The 19105-nt window shown below is 45.1% G+C and overlaps 1 protein-coding gene across 2 annotated transcripts; it reads right to left on the bottom strand.

The window, feature by feature from the left end:
- Positions 1-16164: 16164 nt before the first annotated feature.
- Positions 16165-17866, bottom strand: ADM (adrenomedullin). Of its 2 annotated transcripts, none has more exons than XM_074227558.1 (4): positions 17749-17866; positions 17055-17173; positions 16714-16863; positions 16165-16483 (listed from the first exon to the last, which is right to left on the bottom strand). In XM_074227558.1, exons 2-4 carry the CDS (start codon positions 17150-17152, stop codon positions 16177-16179), a joined length of 555 nt encoding a protein of 184 aa, XP_074083659.1. In that variant the 5' UTR covers positions 17153-17173; positions 17749-17866; the 3' UTR covers positions 16165-16176. The 2 variants fall into 2 exon arrangements, with proteins under 2 accessions (XP_074083659.1, XP_074083660.1); XM_074227559.1 differs by having other exon boundaries at positions 16165-16480.
- Between the last annotated feature and the right edge of the window lie 1239 nt (positions 17867-19105).

The raw sequence follows: 19105 nt of genomic DNA, 5'->3' as shown, positions 1-19105 counted from the left end.
ATTCACATTGAACTAGGTCAAGAAAACACCGATGGATGGGAGAGGTCATAGGATAGAGATGTAAAATTGAAAGGGACCTTAGAGAGCACTGAATCAATCTCATTCATTTTATAGTAGAGGAAATGGATGAAAAGAAAAGCTAAAAGACCTGCTCAGGGTCACACAGTTTATCAAGTATCTCAGGTGGGATTGTAAATTAGATCTTCTAACTTTGAGTCATGTCATTAAAAAAATAAGTCTAAGGGCTTTTGCAAGTAACATAGGTAGTACAATCCCCATTTTACAGAAAAGGGAATTGAGGCTCAGAAATGTGTTCACATTTGAATAGCCAGTATGCCTTATAGAGGGAATTTAAACACAGATTTTCTTGAATTTAGGTCCATCAGTTCTATCCAATAGACCACACAGACTCTTTGAAGCCAAAGCCGACTTCCAAAGTATACTTCCCATAAACCATTTCCAAGCAAGGTATCCCTCCTTTAGTAGTTGATGCTTTTCTCATTTTCTGAAGAACTTCCTAGAGTCATAGATTTAGAGTTGAAAGTAACCTTAGAAGCCATTGAGTTCAATCCCTCATTTTACACAGGGACAGCTTGAACCTCAGAGAGATTAAAATAACTTATGTAGGAGCACACAGACAGTAATGCCTGAAGCAAGATTCTAACTCTGGGCTTCTTGATTTTGAGTCCACTGCTGTACTACTACTACAACCTGCTTCTTCTCTGTCACCTCCATCAGTGAATGGTCCCTAGGTGACCAGAAACATCTCCATAATACCATCCCCTCCTTCCTCTCTCATTCTCTCTCATTGATTTGTAGCTTCATTGGTATAGGCAGTCTCTTCATCAATACAGCATGCAACACTTCCCTCCATGCCTCAGTGAACAAATTTCATGAATTTCTGCACCAACAACAATAATAGGAATGCATTACTTGTGTTATGTTGAAAATTAATGTAAACTATTGCTAACTCTATATCTCAAAGAGATTTAAAAAGGGAGGGAGAGGAAAGGGTTAAATATAAAACGATTTATAACAGCTCTTTTTGTGGTGGAAAAGAATTAGAAATCCAGGGAATACCCATCAACTGGGAAGTGACTAAACAAGCTATTTGTAATGGAATATTACTGTGCTATAAGAATTGACAAGCAGGATGATTTCAGAAAAACCTGACTTACAGAAACTAATACAAAGTGAAGTGAGAAGTACTAGAATGTTGTACAGAGCAACTGTCATATTGTACAATGATGAACTGTGATTGACTTTTCTCAGCAACACAATAATCCAAGACAAACCCAAACACATGATGAAATGTATTATCTGCCTCCAGAGAAAGAACTAATATAGTCCAACTAAGTATACTACTCTTCTCTTTTTTTCTTTGAAGAGTGTTCCTGTACAAAATGACTAATACAGAAATATTTTTCAGTATTGGACATTGATTCAGATTTCTTACCATCTTAGGGGCAGGGAATAAAACAACATCTTAGGGAAAGGGGAAGGTATGGGGAACAGAAGGATAGAACTTGGAACTCAAAAGTTTTTTAAAAAATGTTTTCAAGTGGCAACTAGGTGGTGCAGTGGATAGATCACTGATTTTGGAGTCAGGAGGACAGGAGTTCAAATCCAGCCTCAAATATTTGACATTTACTAGCTGTATTACCTTGGGCAAGTCATTTAAGCTTGATTGCCTGGCATCCAGGGCCATCTCCAGTCATCCTAACTCATATCTGGCCACTGGGTCCAGATGGTTTTTGGAGGAGAAAGTGAGACTGGTGACTTAGCACAGAAACCCCTCACTCAAATCTAATTCATGTGCTTGTTGTGGCATCACCTCCCTGATGTTCATGGTATCCTTTGAAAATGAAGGACAAGCAATATTATTATTTTTGTTATTATTATTAAGTGGCACAGTAGATAGAACACCAGCCCAGGAATTGGGAAGACTTGAGTTCAAATCCAGACTCCACTTAATACTTAGCTGTATGACCTTGGACAACATTAACCCTATTGCCTTGCAAAAAAGGTTTTTTAAATGTTTTAACATGTAAATAAAGAAAAATAAAAAATTTTAAAAAAGAGAAAATGAAGGTAAACTAATCCCACTTTCAGGAGACATTCCCTCAAATATGAGAAATCCATTGGTATGCCCTTTTTAAGGTTTCTCTTCTCCAGTTCCTTGAACAGATCTACCAGTAGATTGGCTTTAAGTTCTGTTCACCTAAGGACATACTCCCCACTTGTTTCCAAAATGTGATGCCATGTAAAATAGATCCACACAAAATGTGGACCAAGATCAACTGATAGAAATTCCATGAGCTTCTGTCTCCTCTTGCTTTCCACCCCATCAGAAGAGTCCTTTCTCATCCTCACCTGTCATTCAGGACCTTTGTAAGATGACAAAAATTCCTCTCCCCCCACCATTTCCTGTTTTATCCTCCCCATCCCACTCAGTCCTATGCCATCATAATCCATATCCTCTATTTCCCTTCTGGATTTCGGCTCTCTTGTTAATAGTCTTTCCTTCATCACAAACCTCATCTTCTCATTCTCTTTCCATCTTTTTTGAATTCTGGGAAACCTGGCTTTCTCCAGAAAACCTGACCATCCTCTTTGTCACTGAGAGCTGCCCAGATCTTCCATTTCATGACTAGAAGCAAAAGTAAACAAACTCTTTGTTCCCTGTGGTCATTTTCAAATCCTGCCTCTCCTCCCATCACTCAACACTCCTGCCTCCTTGGAGTTTGACTCCATTTGTTTTTATTACCAGATCCAGATTCTTGTTGCAATCAGTTACTGGACCAAGACATCATCCTCCCTCCTTTCTCAGAGTTCAGTAGTTGGTTCATAGGCTTATTCTCCTGTCCCAGGTCAGACTTCAACATAGATTGACATCCTCTCAAATGAATTGGATTCTCAGTTCATAACCCTCCTCAATTCTCATTATTGTACCTGAGCAATCACCAGGGATGGGTATACCATAGGATTCACCATCACCTTCACCAGTGTCTCTGTTGTAACATCAGAGTTCATACCCTGAAATTCTTCTCTCTCATCATAATGTCTTATTCTCCTATCTCTTCTTTCACATCATTCTTCCTCAATGTATTTTTTCATTTTCATCAAGATTTCTCATCCCTGAATTACTGCTAGTTCATGTAAGTTCCCATAAGTATTTTCACATGAAGTATTGTCTAACCAAGTCTCCCCCATCCTACTGAGCAATCATTCTGCTCTACTCTTATTCACTGTCTAGCTGTGGCTTTATTTTCCTCCCTTCACAATCTTAATTTTATTGTTTATCAATAATAGCACATCCTGGAGGTTCACTCTTCAAGGACTGTTCACACTGGCATGTTGGGTCCCCAAAAAGCTGCTGACTAGTGTTCCTTTCAGGGTACAAGGGGAGACGAGGGAATGTGTGATTTTTAATACCATCATTCAGGAATCCTCATCTGGTGAGATATACTGATCAATGCACTGACATCAAATAGCTTTTATAAATGATTTTTCTTTGCTGAAAAGATATTGTAAAGATAAGAGCTACCAGAACATCCTCCTAAACTGGGAGAGACATGCATCTTTACATACAAACCTATAGTAATACAAACTAGATGGTACAGTTCAAATCTGACCTCAGACACTTACTAGCTGTGTGACCCTTGAACAAGTCGCTGAACCCTGATTGCCTTGCATCCAGTGCCATCTCCAGTTGTCCTGATTCATATCTGACCACTGGACTCAGATGACTCTGGAGAAGAAAGTGAGGTTGGTGACTTAGCACAACACTCCCTCACTCAAATCCAATTCATGTGTTGTCTTGGCATCACCTCCCTGATTTCATGGTCTTCTTCGAACATGAAGGACAGCATTATTATTTTTTAAATTACATTAGTACAAAAGGATGCTTGAGGAGAGTGGGATCAAACTTAAAATACAAAGGTAATGGCATACATGTAAAGACCAAGCAGTTCCTCTCAACCCCTGGCCCTGGACATTCCCACCAAGTTCACTTGGAGCAATGTGTTGGTAGTGGAGGATACAAGAGTGTCTTGAAGGATACAAGAGTGTCTTGAAGGATACAAGAGTGCCTCAACTGATGAGTCAGTGTGTACCACTGAGTTGGCTCAAATAGGTTATTTGGCTGCTAAACACTGTCTTCTACCCTTGAATCTTTTTCTTGACCTGTTCTATCAGTTCCAAAATCTTGAGAAACTCCAGTATTCTACTGTCTCTGATTTAAGTCTCTTACTCCTGGGTACAACCGGCAGAAATCATTCAAATGTGCTGATTATCTATACTACAGATTATGATATCTAATTGCATCTGGTCCCACATTGCAGCATGAAAATCCTGTTATTTTTCCTTGATTGAATCCCAGGACTTTTTAAAGGACTTCTTTCTCTTCTTTTTTTTCCCTTCTTCTCTTTCTTAGTGATCTCAACAATTCCTTAAATTAAAATTTCTTTGCAGATCTCTCCAGATTGAACTTGCTAAATATCTCCACTTGGGGGCATCATCAACATTTCAAAGTTAACATTCAAAATGAGCTAATTTTCTACCCACTCTTTGTATGATTGTTTGTTTTGTGGGGCAATGAGGTTAAGTGACTTGTTCAAGGTCATACAGCTAATACAAGTGTCAAAGGCCTGAAGTCAGATTTGTACTCAGGTCCTCCTGTTTCCAATGTCAATGATCTATCCACTTAGCCTCCCCTCTACCCAGTCTTCCAAGCCTATAGTCTCTTCCAAATTTTCCCATTTTTTTGCCAGAAATATTACCCTTCTCCCAGATTAATAACCTCAAGTACATCCTTGACTCTGAACCTCCATAATCAATTAGCTGCCAATTCTTATTAATTCACTTCCCAGAAGAGTTCTCCTATCTATTCTCTTTCCCCCTCCCCAAGACCATCATCATATTTTAAGTCACTTCTCACATCTAAACTGTTGCTATTCAGTCTTGCCCAGTTTTTCTTGGCTCTTTGGACCATACTATCCATGAAATTTCTTGGCAAAGATAATGGTATGATTTGCCATTTCCTTCTCCCATGGATTAAAGCAGAGGGTTAAGTGACTTGCACAGGATAATAAAACTGGTGAGTGTCTGAGACCAGATCTGTACTCAGGTCTTCCTGATACCAGGAGCCACCTAGCTGCCTCCTCTGGACTAAAGTAGTAGTCTCTCTCTCTCTCTCTCTCTCTCTCTCTGTTTTTGCAAGGCAATGGGGTTAAGTGGCTTGCCCAAAGTCACACAGGTAATGATTAAATGTCTGAGGCCAGATATGAACTCAGATCCTCCTGACTCCAGAGCCAGTGCTCTATTCACTGCATCTAGCCACCCCAGTAATAGTCTCTTAATTATTCTTCCTGCCTTCACACAGCTGCCACAATAATCTTCCTAAGTAAGACATAAGCTTCATTATGTGACTCCCCTGCTTAAAAGACTTTATTGATTCCCCATTGCCCCTAGGACAAAATAGAAATTCATCCTTCTGGAAAATACACCCTTCCACCACTCCTTTCTGGCCTTTCCTCACATTAATTCCTCTTACTATATTTCATCTTCCAGTCAAACATTTATAATCTGGACTCAGTTTTCCATTCTCTCTTCATCTCTGCTTCTTTGCATTTACTCATCCACAGGTTGTATTCCCCTGTGAAAATGTAAGCTTCTTGGGGTCAGGGATTATCTCATCTTTGTATTTATATCACCAAGGCCTTACAGTAACAGGTACTTAATAAAACTGTGTTCAATTGGATTGAAGCTATGATTCTTCCATTTAACCTAACCAAAAAACCCCCCAAAAAAACAGCAGGTGGCAGCAATGTTTTAAAAAACAAAACCACTTGGGTCCCAGTGAAAATATGCACGTTATGGAATAATCCTTTCATTTCAGAGACTGCCAGCTGGTCCTGGTAGAGAATATGCAAGTTCCTCAATGATGAGCCAAGTTCATTAGTTGGGAGACTTCATCACTGGAAGAGTCCCCAATGACCTAAAAATGACTGGAGAGGGAAGGAATTTCATCCCTGCCTTTCCTAGCACCTTCATTAGTCTGTATAAGACTGGGTCACACAGTTTTAGAATCACAGACCTTTGAGTCTGGACTTAGAAGGGACCTAAAAAGTCATCATGTCCAATTTCCTCATTTTACAGATGAGGAAACTGAGGTACAGGGATTTGCCAAGAGTCATACATCTAATAAGCAGAATTCAAACCTTAGTCTTTTTGACTTCAAATCCAGTGTTCTATTCATTTTATATAACAAACTCCTTCCCTAGGATTGCTTTAGGAATAACCTGTTAGTTATTAAAAAAAAATACAGGGTCTTAGATAAATCGTTTGGCATCTTCTTCCCTTCATTATAGAAGTAGTAGAGTATGGGTATGGGTCATTGTATATATACTGTCAGATTTCATTAATGTGTCAGTCCCTTTTGTTGAATGTTTGTCCCGGTCTATTTTATTCTTTGATGCAAGGTATGTTTCAATGAGTAGGAAAGGGGAAGGGATATGAAATGAAAGTGATATAAAATGAAGATGATATAAAAAAAGATACCAATGAAAAATTTTAATTAAAAAAAAATCAGCCAAGGCCTTAGTATTTAAACTGGTGTTCTTTAAGGGATAAAGGAAGAAGAAAGCAACAACCCTTTTTTCCTAACATGGGGGCACTCGAGTCATTAAGAGCTGGATAAAAAGGATTTTAAGAGTCATGTTAAAAAACATAACACCTAAACTTATAAATATATATATTATATACTATATATTTATTATCCATTATGCTTAAAACCCACAGCCCACCAGGAAAAGAATCACAAAATGTTAGAAGGAAGATCCTTTGGAGATCATCTAGAACCCAACTCTTTCATTTTAAGAGATGAGACCCAAAAGGCGATATTTCTTGACCAAGGTCTTACAAGGGCTTAAGTAAAACTGGAACCCAAGATTCATGTCTGGAACATCATTACACTTTAAGTAGTTCAGGGTTGGGCTGCTCTCAGTTACTTCCTTTCCTGTGTACTAGCTATCTGCCCAATAGACCCAAACTTGTATGCCTATTTAAACAGTCATTTAAAAACTCATTAAGCATTGAATTGCCTACTATGTGAACTGGGGACATAAATTCAGTGGACAAAAATTCTACTCCCAAAGAGCTTGTATTCTAATAGGGGAGACAACTATTACTCATGAAACTTTTAGAGAATGCAAACACAAGGGATATGCCAATTTTCCCTCTTTAAAAAAAAAGTAAATAAAGTAGCTTCAAGGACAGCTAAGTGTCTCAGTGGATAGAGCACTGGCCCTGGAGTCAGGCCCTGAGTTCAAATGTGACCTCAGACACTTAATAATTGCCCTGCTGTGTGGCCTTGGGCAAGCCACTTAACCCCATTGCCTTGTAAAAACTAAAAAAAAAAAATCTGACCTCAGACTCTTGATACTTACTAGCTATGTGACCTTGGGCAAGTCACTTATCCTCATTACCCCCCCCCAAAATAAAATAAAGTCAATCCAAAAATAAGTTAAAAATGTACTTAATTTTTCAAATCAAAGAGTCTTTTCTCCTCCAGTTATCAAGCAATAACCCTGCAGTAATGTTAAGAAGACCCAGAAGTCCAATGAGGTTATTTGAGCTCTCACTTGGAGGAGAAGTCCATATTTGTTAGGATTAGTTAGAAAAGAACAATGTATTGATTGGTTCAGGAGTAATTTTCTCCATTTTTCTCTAAGATGCTTAGAGAATAAAAGGGTGGAAACATAATTGTATTTGCTCCAGGACCCAAAATAACCTTCCGTTGAGGTAAACAAAGGCTAGTTCTGTAACTGGAGATTTCCATGTCAGACCAGAGACGTGATCCTTTTTCTTCTTAGACTGAGTGCCAAAGACCAAGGACTTACATACTGAAAGCTCTTATTGCTGAAAGGGCCCTTTAAAAATATCTTGTGAGGAAAACATTCTAGAATTCCTCTGCATGCAATAAACAACATCTCTTTGGGCAATTAGGGGCTGATGTTCCAGACCTCTTATCAACATTTTATGTCCCCCACGACTCAAAAATGATGTGAAATCAGTCAGAAAAGAAAATTGACAGCACCAGGAAACTATTTGGATAACAGTCTGGAGTTACCATTATTGGCTTTAATTATAACCAAGTGGCTCTTGGGTCCTGAAGCAGCCAGAAAAGGGGCTATTCCATGCCAAAGTATTCATTAATATCCCCTTTTTGGTCATCTGTTTCTGAAGAAAAAGTTTCACCCTGGCCCCTCCTGGCAATTTTTCTAGGAAATCTTATCAATGTCCCCAGATTTTTTTTAGGCATCCATCAGAAATTGTGATTGTGTGCACAATTTCTATTTTCAATTAAGAAATATGTTGTGGGAAGGAAGAAGTCAGATTGCCCTTGTCTCTCATTTCCTAACTGTGGAAGAAAGAGAAGCATATTTTTCTCTCATTTTCTAGGTTAGGTAGGTAATAACCATTTACTAAACATTTTCTATGTGTGAGGGACTGTACTAAGGGGAAAAAAGTTTTTTTAAAATCCAGTTTAAAAGTTGCTGGTATTCATTACTATATGAAACAAGATCAAGTACAGCTGACCCTTTCACGAATCACCCATCTTCAACCTGCAGAACCAGAAATCTTGGTAGGACGTCTTGGTTTTCTGAAAGTACAGATCAGGAAAGAAGTCTGGACATTTGATTCTCCCCAATTCTCTCTTGTCCCTAAACATAACAAAGCAACATGATCAGTGCTCTCTTCTGGAAAGAAATATGAATTATAAATGCAGGATTCTTGGAAGTTGCTCATAGTCTATTAAGAATTATGCCTTTCGCCCCAACACATTGGGTGGATCCTCTGTAGTGAACTGATGAGACACGCATCATTGGAGGAAAAGTCCAAATCCCTGAGATCATGGATCCATTGGATTTGTTATCTATTTGATATTCACTTATATGTGTACATGATACTTTCTTCTTAGAGAATGTACAGTGTTTGTATTACTACTCCCTGGCACAATGACTGGTTCTTAGGAAGTAATGAATAAATGTCTGATGAATGAAAAACAGCAGCAAAACTTATTACTGGGTCATTGGATAATTCCAAAAAATGGAACCAGCATATTTATCTGAGACTAAATTGTTGTCCAGGTGGTTCAAGCTGAGCCCTTGGGGCAGAGAAATTAAGAACAAAATAAGTTGAAGCAGAAAAATGGCATATGAGATGGATACAACAATATACTTAAATGGGGGGGGGAATCCCTAAAACAGTGAAACTCTAAGCTCATAATTAACAGTGAGCAAGCATAGCCCCAGAGAAAAGTTGAGAAAATGTACCTCCTCCTATTTGGAGAAAAGGGATTATGTAAAAGACATGATTGGTAAACTGGTTGTTTTTCTGCTTTCCTTTTTTATTCATTGTTACAAACTAGGCAGAAGAAGCATAGGAAGATATTTGGAAATGATATTGATACAAAAGCAAATGATATCAATGATTTTTCTTTAATTGTATCCTTCCTTGTTTGGATTCATCTGAATGATGGAGCTGAATCCATTCAAGGTTAAGTGTGACCTGGTGAATAACCCCTACCTGATGGAGTTCTCTCTCTCCAGATTTAACATTGACCTTTTTCAAAATAATTTTTCTTTTCTTTCTTTCTTTTTTTTTAAATACCCCCCACCCTCCCACCAAGAGGCAGAAAGCATAGAACACAGAAGAGGCAAGAGTTAGGTATGTTCACCCAGGAGAGAAGGATACTTTAAAAATGAAACATTTTCTGTGATCAACAAATAAATAAATCCATAGGGATCCTAAGGATGGCTATCATAATCCCTTTCTGGTTTTCAGGTAACCTAATAGAGTTTAAATAAAATGAGAATATCATGAATTTCAGCTCTGTACAACCTCCTATATCAAATGAAAAAATAGAACCTGTGGATTTGTGTTTATGAAATGGGGAAATTCTCAATCTAATCTGGGCTCTAAAGGAAAAAATGGGGAAATTTTTTCATGCAGGTAAGAGATAACTACATTTCTCATTTACAAAGAGGTTGGATAGGCTCAAATAGTTCACATACTACTCTCTATGGCTTCACTTCTTTGAACCTCAGTTTCTAGAACTGTAATGTAAGGGAGTTGGACTAGATGCCTCTGAGGTCTCTTCTAATTCTGACCATATGATCTTATGCACAATGCCCCAATAAGAATCTCTCACACTGAGCCCTAACTAGGAATTTTTGTATTTATGGCAAGTATTATAAATCCTATCCATAGCAAATGGCAGGAATCATCCCTTATATGGAGGAGGGGAGGGGGTCAAACACTAGTCTATAGTGGAAGGAGACAGAGATCTCAGGACACCAGTGCAAGGTCATTGTCTGGGCAGTCTGCTACAGGAGCACATGGAGAGCAAAGCACTATGGTTGCTACTTCACCCCAATTTGCCAACCCAATTTGTTCACTAGGTGCTAAGCTCTGTTATTTGTACCTAGTGAAGAATTGCATGTGCTTGTCAGTGTCTTCCAAATTCAATGTCCTGAGGCAAATCTCTTGTTGCCCAACCACCTTTATGGCTCTGCCTCTATACTCTTTGCCTCTGTCAGCTGAATAACCAGGATTCTTCTCCAAGACCAGCAGGTGGAGACCAATTCCAGCTTAATCCATGGAAGAATGTTCTAACCACAAAAGTTGCTTTCAAATGGAATGGACTTTCTCGGTAAAGTTATGAACACCTTGTCTTTGTACGTGCCCCAGATGAGGCTAGGTAAACACCTGTTGGGATGTGAACCTGTGGTTCAAGTTGGGACCTGATATTCCTTCTAGTTCTGAGAATCTATGAATCTATAAGAAGCAAGGCTCTTCTTCCCCACTCCCTATTCCCAGATTATTTTTCCTCAGGCATAATTCAGGATTTAGGGATCTTGGACAAGTCATTGAAGGTCCCCAAGCCTCAGTTCTTTCAGCTGTCAAAGAAGGGAGTTTGAGAAAATGTCCTCTAAGGTCAATGAGCCTATGAGGGAGAGATAATAGCTTTTCTTAGAGTATGCTGCCCTAGCACAGCAGAGAATGTGTCCATCTAGAATAGGCTTGCTAAACATCATATTATCATTATCATTATCATTATTATTATAATTCTTTGTACCCATTTCAAAGTTCCTTCTAGCTCTAAATCTATAAAAATAAAATGCCCTACCCCAAGACCAGGTACCCTTGTGTCTGGGTGACCTTGCAGGTTTGGGGTCTTCTCCAGGGCCAACACCAGAGCATCAGAGAACTGGGTCTTAGGCAAGGATAATTCTGAAAGAGAGGTCTTTGCCTCCATGCCAAGCCTTCAAGTCTTTAGTGGATGTGTTAACTATATTTGGTCATCTGAACCAAAGTAAGAGCTCAGTCAGGGTGTCAACTGAGGGAAAATAAAATGACTCATGATTTATGACGCCTGCTTTAAATGAGGATCAACTGGCTGTCTTTGGTTTAAGCTTGCTGTGAAAAGGGTGAGCAGCACATGAGCTAGCTGTTGAGCTCATAGGTAATCGATACTCATTAGGGAAATGAAGAGATGAAAGAATAATTTCAAGTAGACTTTTTCTCATTCCTATAGGAAATCATAAAATATTTTCCAGAAACATATCCAGATGGCCTTGACATCACCAGGACCTTTTGGACATTTTTTTTACTCTAAGGTTCCATAAATTGCATTTTAGACCATGGTTTTAGCCATTGCATATGAACTGGTTGAAAATAATGACACCCCCTCCCTTGAACATTTGGAGTTTTGAGTTGAGCTAGGTGAATCATTTCTCTCTCTCTCTCTCTCTCTCTCTCTCTCTCTCTCTCTCTCTCTCTCTCTCTCTCTCGCCTTGCCTAAGGTCACACAGCTGCCCCATTTGGAAAGAAAACATTGGTCAGAGAAAGAAAATCCAGTTTTGGGATTAAGACATAAAGGGGAGGGGCAGCTAAGTGACAAAATGGATAGAGCATCCACCTGGAGTCAAAAGGGCCTGAGTTCAAATATGACCTCAGAAACTTGATCCTTACTAGTTGTATGACCCTGGTCAAGTTGCTTAATCCTATTGCCTTACAAAAGCAAAAAAAAAGGGGAGTGAGCTAAAATGGGAAGCTAACTTTACATTATTATTAGAATCAAAAGAAATCACAGAATTTTAGAAAGAAAAAGATCTTGGAAATTAAATAATCTAGATATATAATTTTGAAGATGAGAAAAGAAAGACCCAGATATTGGAAGTGACTTGTCTAAGATCATACAGCTGATAAGTGACAGAACCAGAATACTAATCTAGGTTTGATGATAAATGTAATGTTATTTCCACTCTACCATGCTCTTATATACTGCCTCCCCACAAAAAAATGCTTTTTGAAACATGTAACATGATAAATGAAATAAAAGTTATTATTAGCTAACTAGTAGTATGCTTAAATCTGCAAATCCATCCAGAAGTCCTCCTCAATTAGTGAGCCATTAGTAGGAATTAAATATGAGCCAAGGGAGTTAACGCTGAAGGTAGTAAGTGATATAATTGAGCATTTTCCACCATCGAAAAAAAGATGCTTAAGATGTCTAGGGGTGGGGCATGGAGTGGAAGCTGGGACAACAGAAGGACAATTGCAAGGAAAGAGCACAGGTAGGAACCTACCAGGCCAAAGCAGTAAGGAGCAATCCCAGACAGATCTTTGAGACGATGCCCTCAGGCCTTGTTTTTGTTTTTGTTTTTTAGTCAAGTCCATTGACCCCTTCTTGGGGTTTTCTTTGCAGGTATCAGAGTGTTTTGTCTTTTTCTTCCCAGTTCATTTGACAATGGATGGGGAAACTGAGGAAAACAGGGGAACATGACTTGTGCAGGGTCATAAAGGTAGTTAAGTGTCTGAAGCTGGATTTCTAACTCCAGTCTCAGCATTCTATCCCTGTGCACCATGGCAAAATACTGGAAGAAGGGGACATACAGGTACACAGTTAAACAACCACCACCCCAGGCTTGGGTGACTTGTTATACAAACGTCTTGGACTTCAAATCCAACATTCTCCAATCCTCTGACCTCTGGCTCACTGATGACCTGCTTTAGACCCAGACTTTTAAGAACCCCCACCTCATCCTGCTATAGGACTATTCAATTCATTGGATCCAAAAGCAGCCAGCAAATTATTTAATTGGATTCATGGGGAAGAAAGGAAAAAAATTGCAGCCTGTTTCCCTCTTTGGGGACATGATTCCAGCTTCATCGCTGGAAGGAAAATCTAAAAATCATTTTGAAAATTTGAGGAAATGATGTCTCACCAAGCTTAATTGGCCTTCCCAAGGTCACAGATATGCAGAGTTGGTTCCCGGTCTCATTGCCTTCCAGGTACTAGACTCTCTTTCCTACCTGCCAGCCCCTCCCAATTTGTCTCCCCAGTTATCAAGCAGAATGAGAGGGTGAGAAAGAGACCGGTAGAGAAACTGAGAAAAAGGGGGATGGGCTCTTGGCCAGGGGCTACCCAAGTGACCAGGCAGCAAGATCCAAGGGATAGAACAGCAGCCAAGGGGAAGCGTCTCTATTTTCAGAGCTCATCTTTCTTTATCCTCTATTACCGAAAGGTTATTTTTGTTTTCTTTACCAACCTAGAATGGCTTTGGAGGATCATTTGAGACAGATTCAGCTTTGGGCCACAACTGAAAGGCGAGGAAATGTCTCAAGGTCAGAGTGGTGGCTCTGGGCAGGGGCAGGACCAGGTCCCGAGGATGAAGGAGACTTTACAGGAGATCGAGTGGAGAAGCTGGCTAGGGCTGGGCATTTGGGGGGGGGGGGCATAGGCTCCCCTTATCCACACACTTGCCCCACCACGGGCCAGAACTTGATGATTCTCTCCTCCAAGTCTTTTTAATTTTTCCCCAGGTCCCCAAGCCCCGGTCGTACAATAGAGAACGGAAGCCCTGCTGTCCATCCTGGATACTCAGGATACTTTGAAGTTAAAATCCCGACGGAGAATAAAAAGACAAAAAAAGTAACAAGGGGGGAGAGAGAGAGAGAGAGAGAGAGAGAGAGAGAGAGAGAGAGAGAGAGAGAGGAAAGATGAAAGGAGGAAGAGAAGGAGGAAGGCAGCGCAGTAGACAAAGAGACAAGGCGGAGGATGAGGAGGGGGTGGGGAGGCCAGGTGTTTCTGGGGCACCCCGCGCTCCCAGGCACGTCCCATACTGTCTCGGACCTTTCTGCCCCTGGCGGGCCGGAGCAACTGCCCAGCACAGTGTGGGGGCGCTGAGTCACCATCGCAAGGTTTGGGGAAGCCGGACTCGGTTGGCATCTGGGAACTTTTTTTCCTCTTTTTTTTTTCCTGGTTAAAGTTGTGTGCAGACTTCCACGTACGAGGCCGGATCAAACAGCACGTACCTCATGACGGCTGGGGCTAAGGTGTGCGCCCCCACCCCGCCCGGCCACCCGCAGGGGGCGCTGCGGCCCTATCCATCCCAGTCAAGCCTCCGCCGCCCTTGGCCCTGGCCCCTTGGTCGGGGCAGTCCTGTCTTCTCCGGCTGCGCTTTCCCGGAGGCGCCCGGGCAGGGCGCACAGATCTGGTGTCTTCTACCTTTTCCTGTGACCCCCGCCCGGGAATACCCCTCACTTAGAGATTCTTGAAAACTCCCGCCCCCCCCCCCCCAGCTGACTTTTGTTGGCCCCAGGAGGACTAGCGCCCTAAATCTGGGGCTCTATTGAGCAATGTTGAGGCCGACTTCGCGTCTGGCCTCTCCCCGGAGACTCGCCGGGCAGCAGCACACCCCACCCGAGCAGTCCAAGGCGTGACAAGGGGCCCTGACCCAACCACCAAGGAAGCACGTGGCGGGGAGGGAGAAGGGGAGAGGGAGGCCGGAATTGATCTTAGGAGCCATCAGGATTTCTGGGTCACTTAATCCCGTGCCTCGCATCCAGGGCCATCTCCGGGAACCCTGATTCCTCTCTGGCCTCTGGGCCCAGAGGGCTCTGCAGGAGAAAGGGAGGCTGGTGCCTTAGCACAGCCCGCTCACTCCAAGCCAATGCGTGTGCTTGTCATGGCATCACCTCCCTGATGTCAGGGGTCTTCTTTGAGAAGGAGGGACCAATAAAGCGCACGATTTCTGCGCTGGACAGAACGAGGCGTGCGGAGCAGCGTCACCTGGCCCTGTCCACATCTCAGGGCCAGGCCCGAGAAAGCCAAGGGGTAGACAAGGAACCTAATCAAGGAAATGGGGGAGCGAGGACTGGGAAGGGGATCTCCACTACCGCCTAGAGTCCACTTCTCTCCCAGACAATGCAATCAGGAACCACGTAGGTCAGTACTGTAATTGTTTATTAGTTTTGCTCATCGCCAAATCACCATCCCTTTTTAAGAAAATAGAGTATACAGAGTCGTGGGATTTCCACTTTTTACCAGGACAAAATGGCATACACTCACACTTTCTCTCTCAACACACACTCATTTCACACACACCCCGGCACGGCGTGAGAGGGGTAGAACAGTCCGGAACCCAGCTGGGACATTCGCATTAAAATGAACGCCAGGAGATAGCTAGACACGCTCCTGTATAACCTGTATAATGCCCTTACACAATATATAACGTACAAAAATAACTCTGAATTTCCAAAAACACAAAACCCGACAGCAAGATAAATATCAGATAGTTACCTCTATGAGAACGCATATTAAAAAGCCACCATTGCACTTTTCCTCAGTTATGAAAAGATCAAGTAGTTCCGAGACTCCCCCAGTGAAGGGGACTCAGTCTGGCCAAGGTCCCTGTTTCTCCCCCAGTTCTTTACGCAGCGCAGATCCTGGCCTTCTTTCTCCCAGCCTCGGTCTTCTCTGAAGGATGCCTCGCCTGGGGGTCCCCCGCGGCTTGGAGGCGACTTGGGGGTCCCGGTGAGGCGAAGGACAGGAGGGCAAGAGGCGAGCGCGGCGGGCTCCCACTTGGAGAGGACGCCCCTCCACGGAGACTGTAGGGCCTCCTCCAGTGGCCTTGACGCTTCCCGCGCCCCGAGTTCTCCAGCGCGCAGAACTGGCCCCCCCTCCCGGCCCCCACGGAGGCCGGCCGGTCGGCGCCCACTGGGGCAGTGCAGTGGTTTGGCCGCCCCCTCCGTCCAGAGGAAGGCGGCCCCCTCCAAGGGGCGCCGGGGCGCCATCGGCTCGCAACGCAGGCTGGCTCGCTGCGGCTACTGCAGCTGTAGCCGTCCTGGGGAAGAGGAGGAGGAGGAGGGGGAGGAGGAGGAGGAGAGTGTCCGGGTCCGAGAGCCCTGGGCTAGCGCTCGCCGCCGCCGGCGCCCGTAGCCCTGGGGGCTGATTTTGCTGGGGGGCGCCGAGCCGTCCTTATCTTTGTCGGTGAGCTGGTAGATCTGGTGCGCCAGGTTCTGCAGGGTGCACGTCCCAAAACGGCAGCCGATGCGCAGACTCTGGAAGTGCGGGAAGCTGTTCATGCTCTGGCGGTAACGCTTGACGCGGATGCGGGTCGCTTCGGGGCTGCTGCGGGACAGGAGGGGACAGGGAAGGTCAGCCCCCCCCGCTCTGAGCCGCGTGCCGTCGGGATCTTAGACTACCGAGGGGCGCCTGGGCGGGGTCCGGGGGGCCGTCGGGGCGGCCTTCTGAGCCCAAGCCCTTCCTCGCCTCTGGACCCGAATCGGGGCGGGGGTGGAGGGAGGCAGCGGCAGCGGCGAAGGGGAAAGGGCTTCCCCAGAAGGGACCCACAAAGTTACCTGGGCTGTGGAGTACGGGAAGCGCCCTTCACGTCCTGGGTCCGAATAAATGTCTGGACGGGACCAGTCTTCACTTCGCCTAGGCTAGCCAGGGGATTGCCCGGCACTCGCAATTCCCTCTTTCCGCGGCTCAGAGCCCATTTGTTCCATCTGGAAAATAAGCAAGAGCCTCGCCGTTAGCACCCCGAGGGACGCGTCCCTGCGCCCTCTCCCCTGGCTGGGCGCTAGCATCCCCAACGAGCCTTTTCTCTGGCGCTCACGGAGCATCCCTCCCTCCCTCCAGAGGGTCTCTTGGCTCCCGACCCCGGCTGTTCGGTGGAGGGGCCATCGTCGAGACTTACTTCTTTCTGAACTCCGAAGCAAAGTCGAGGCGGGCACTGTCCGCCCCTAGGAAGGCGAAGGAGCCCAGGTAGATGAGGGCGACTGGCCCCAGATGCATTCCGGCGGCGGTGCGGTCACCCTGGATGGGAGAGAGACCCAAAACACCCAATCAGCATCTGGCTCGAGTCCTGGCTCCGGTCCGAGTCCCTTCCCTGACCCCCAGCAGCTACAGGCCGGCCCCAGCTGGCCGAGCGCCGCAGCCCGGTGGCCCCAGAAATCCTCCCTGATCTTGTTTGCTCAATCTCTTATCGCGCCGGAGCAGATAAAGGCGCCTGCGGGCTCTGCGCCCATCAGCCGGCTGGGCTGACAGGCTGAGCAGGGAAAGGGGAGCCCCCCCACTCACACACACCAGGCAGCACCCCCTAAGTCCTGAGCCGGAGACAGTCTGAAACTTCTCTAGAGCTTACTCTGATGGGAGAGAACAGGGAGGCGGCCCCTTGGGAGGGATCCCGAGCTCAGGGGAGCGCTGGAGCTCATGAGGAAGACCCTCGGGGGCCCTCCTTCTGCCTCCCTCTCCTCCCCCCCCCCCCCCCGCCTTGGCTCTCTGCAGGCTAGTCTGGAAGAGACCCAGGGTAAGAGGGTGCACATCCCCAAAGGCCATTTCTCTCTGGACCTCAGCGGCTTCCCCCCAAGGCGCAAGGTTCAGCCTTATACCTGCCGCTGAAGGTAATCCCACCAGAGTCCAAGAGCCACCCCCCGACGGCAAAAGCGCTCTGCAGAGCCGGAGACGCGAGGCGAAGAGAAGGCGCCGGAGCGGCAGGAAGCCTTTGGTCCCCAGTTAAACTCTGGAGTGTCCTGCGTCTGCTTCCTACTTTTATAGGAGTTCAGCGGGGCGGGGCGGGGCCTGCTGGGGGTTCCACAGCGGCCGCTGGGGCTGCTGCTAGTGTAATCATTTCCCTCTCTTCCTCCTGCGCCCTGCCTCAAGGGCTCCAGCACTCCTAGGCTTCCCGCCTCGGGCTCCCCCCATCCCTCCACAAACCAGCCACTGGGTCCGCGTAAGGTGGGCAGCGGGGGGCGTTCATCTAGAGCCCCCCCCCCCGAGCACCCAGGCTGCAGGGCTGGAGGCCTGCGGGTGCCCACTCTCTCCCCAACAAAATCATCTCCTTTCGGAGCCCCTGTCTGCGTGGATATCCGGGCGAGATCCTAGCGCCCCCCCCCCCCGCCCCAGTTAAGGGGACTTGGCTAGCCCCCAGAAGCCAAGGGTTCGAGGTCGCTGGGACTCTCCTGGAGTCCCCCTCTCCTCCCATCTGCAAGGGTCCTGCTCTAGGAAGGAGCCTTCTGGGGAAGCACCTGAACTCGACCTCAGGCGTGGTAATGAGGGGAGGGGAGGGGAGGGAGGGAGGCTTGCCAGACACCGTCTAGGAAATGTCTGAGCTCCCGGAGTTCTGGAAGAGACCGGATGAATTTGGCAGAGGGGCGGGAGATCAGGAACGTTTGGGCAGATCTTTTCCTGCGGGGAGAGCTCGTGGAAATTTCTGATACTTTACTGTGTATCAATCCAAGACGGAGAGAACAAATACTCTGCGTTTGGATGTGTCCAATCGGTGGCCTTATTGTTCTGTGTTTGGAACGTTTAGGAAGGAACTAGCTGGCCTCTGGCCAAGAAGGTCCTGATTACAGTTGGGACCCCGAAGTCTCTCCCCCCCCCCCGCAGGTAAGGGCGAAATGTGACAGTAGAGCGAATACCCCTTGGCCTAGGGGAAGCCCTCTCCCTGGGGTCAGGGCGCGGGGTTGGGTCTTTGGGGGTACACGACGATCGTAGCTGGGGAGTTAAGTACTTTTGCAGACCTCTATAAGTCCTTAAAAAACCTTTAAAGGCTGTTTCGTGATGTAATGGAAAGGAAGAGCGAACCAGAGCCAGCTCCAATCCTTCCTAGCCCTGTGACCTTGAGCAAGTCACCTGCCTCTCCTCCAGAAAACCGTGGTGATCTAGGAACATTGATCTCCTTTTTAATTTTTATTTTTTTTTAGGTTTTTGCAAGGCAATGGGGTTAAGTGACTCGCCCAAGGC

Source organism: Macrotis lagotis, chromosome 3 (assembly GCF_037893015.1).
Source record: "Macrotis lagotis isolate mMagLag1 chromosome 3, bilby.v1.9.chrom.fasta, whole genome shotgun sequence".
NCBI classification, from domain to species: Eukaryota; Metazoa; Chordata; class Mammalia; order Peramelemorphia; family Peramelidae; genus Macrotis; species Macrotis lagotis.
Note: the sequence above shows the minus strand (reverse complement) of the source record. Positions and strands in the feature narration are given on the sequence as shown.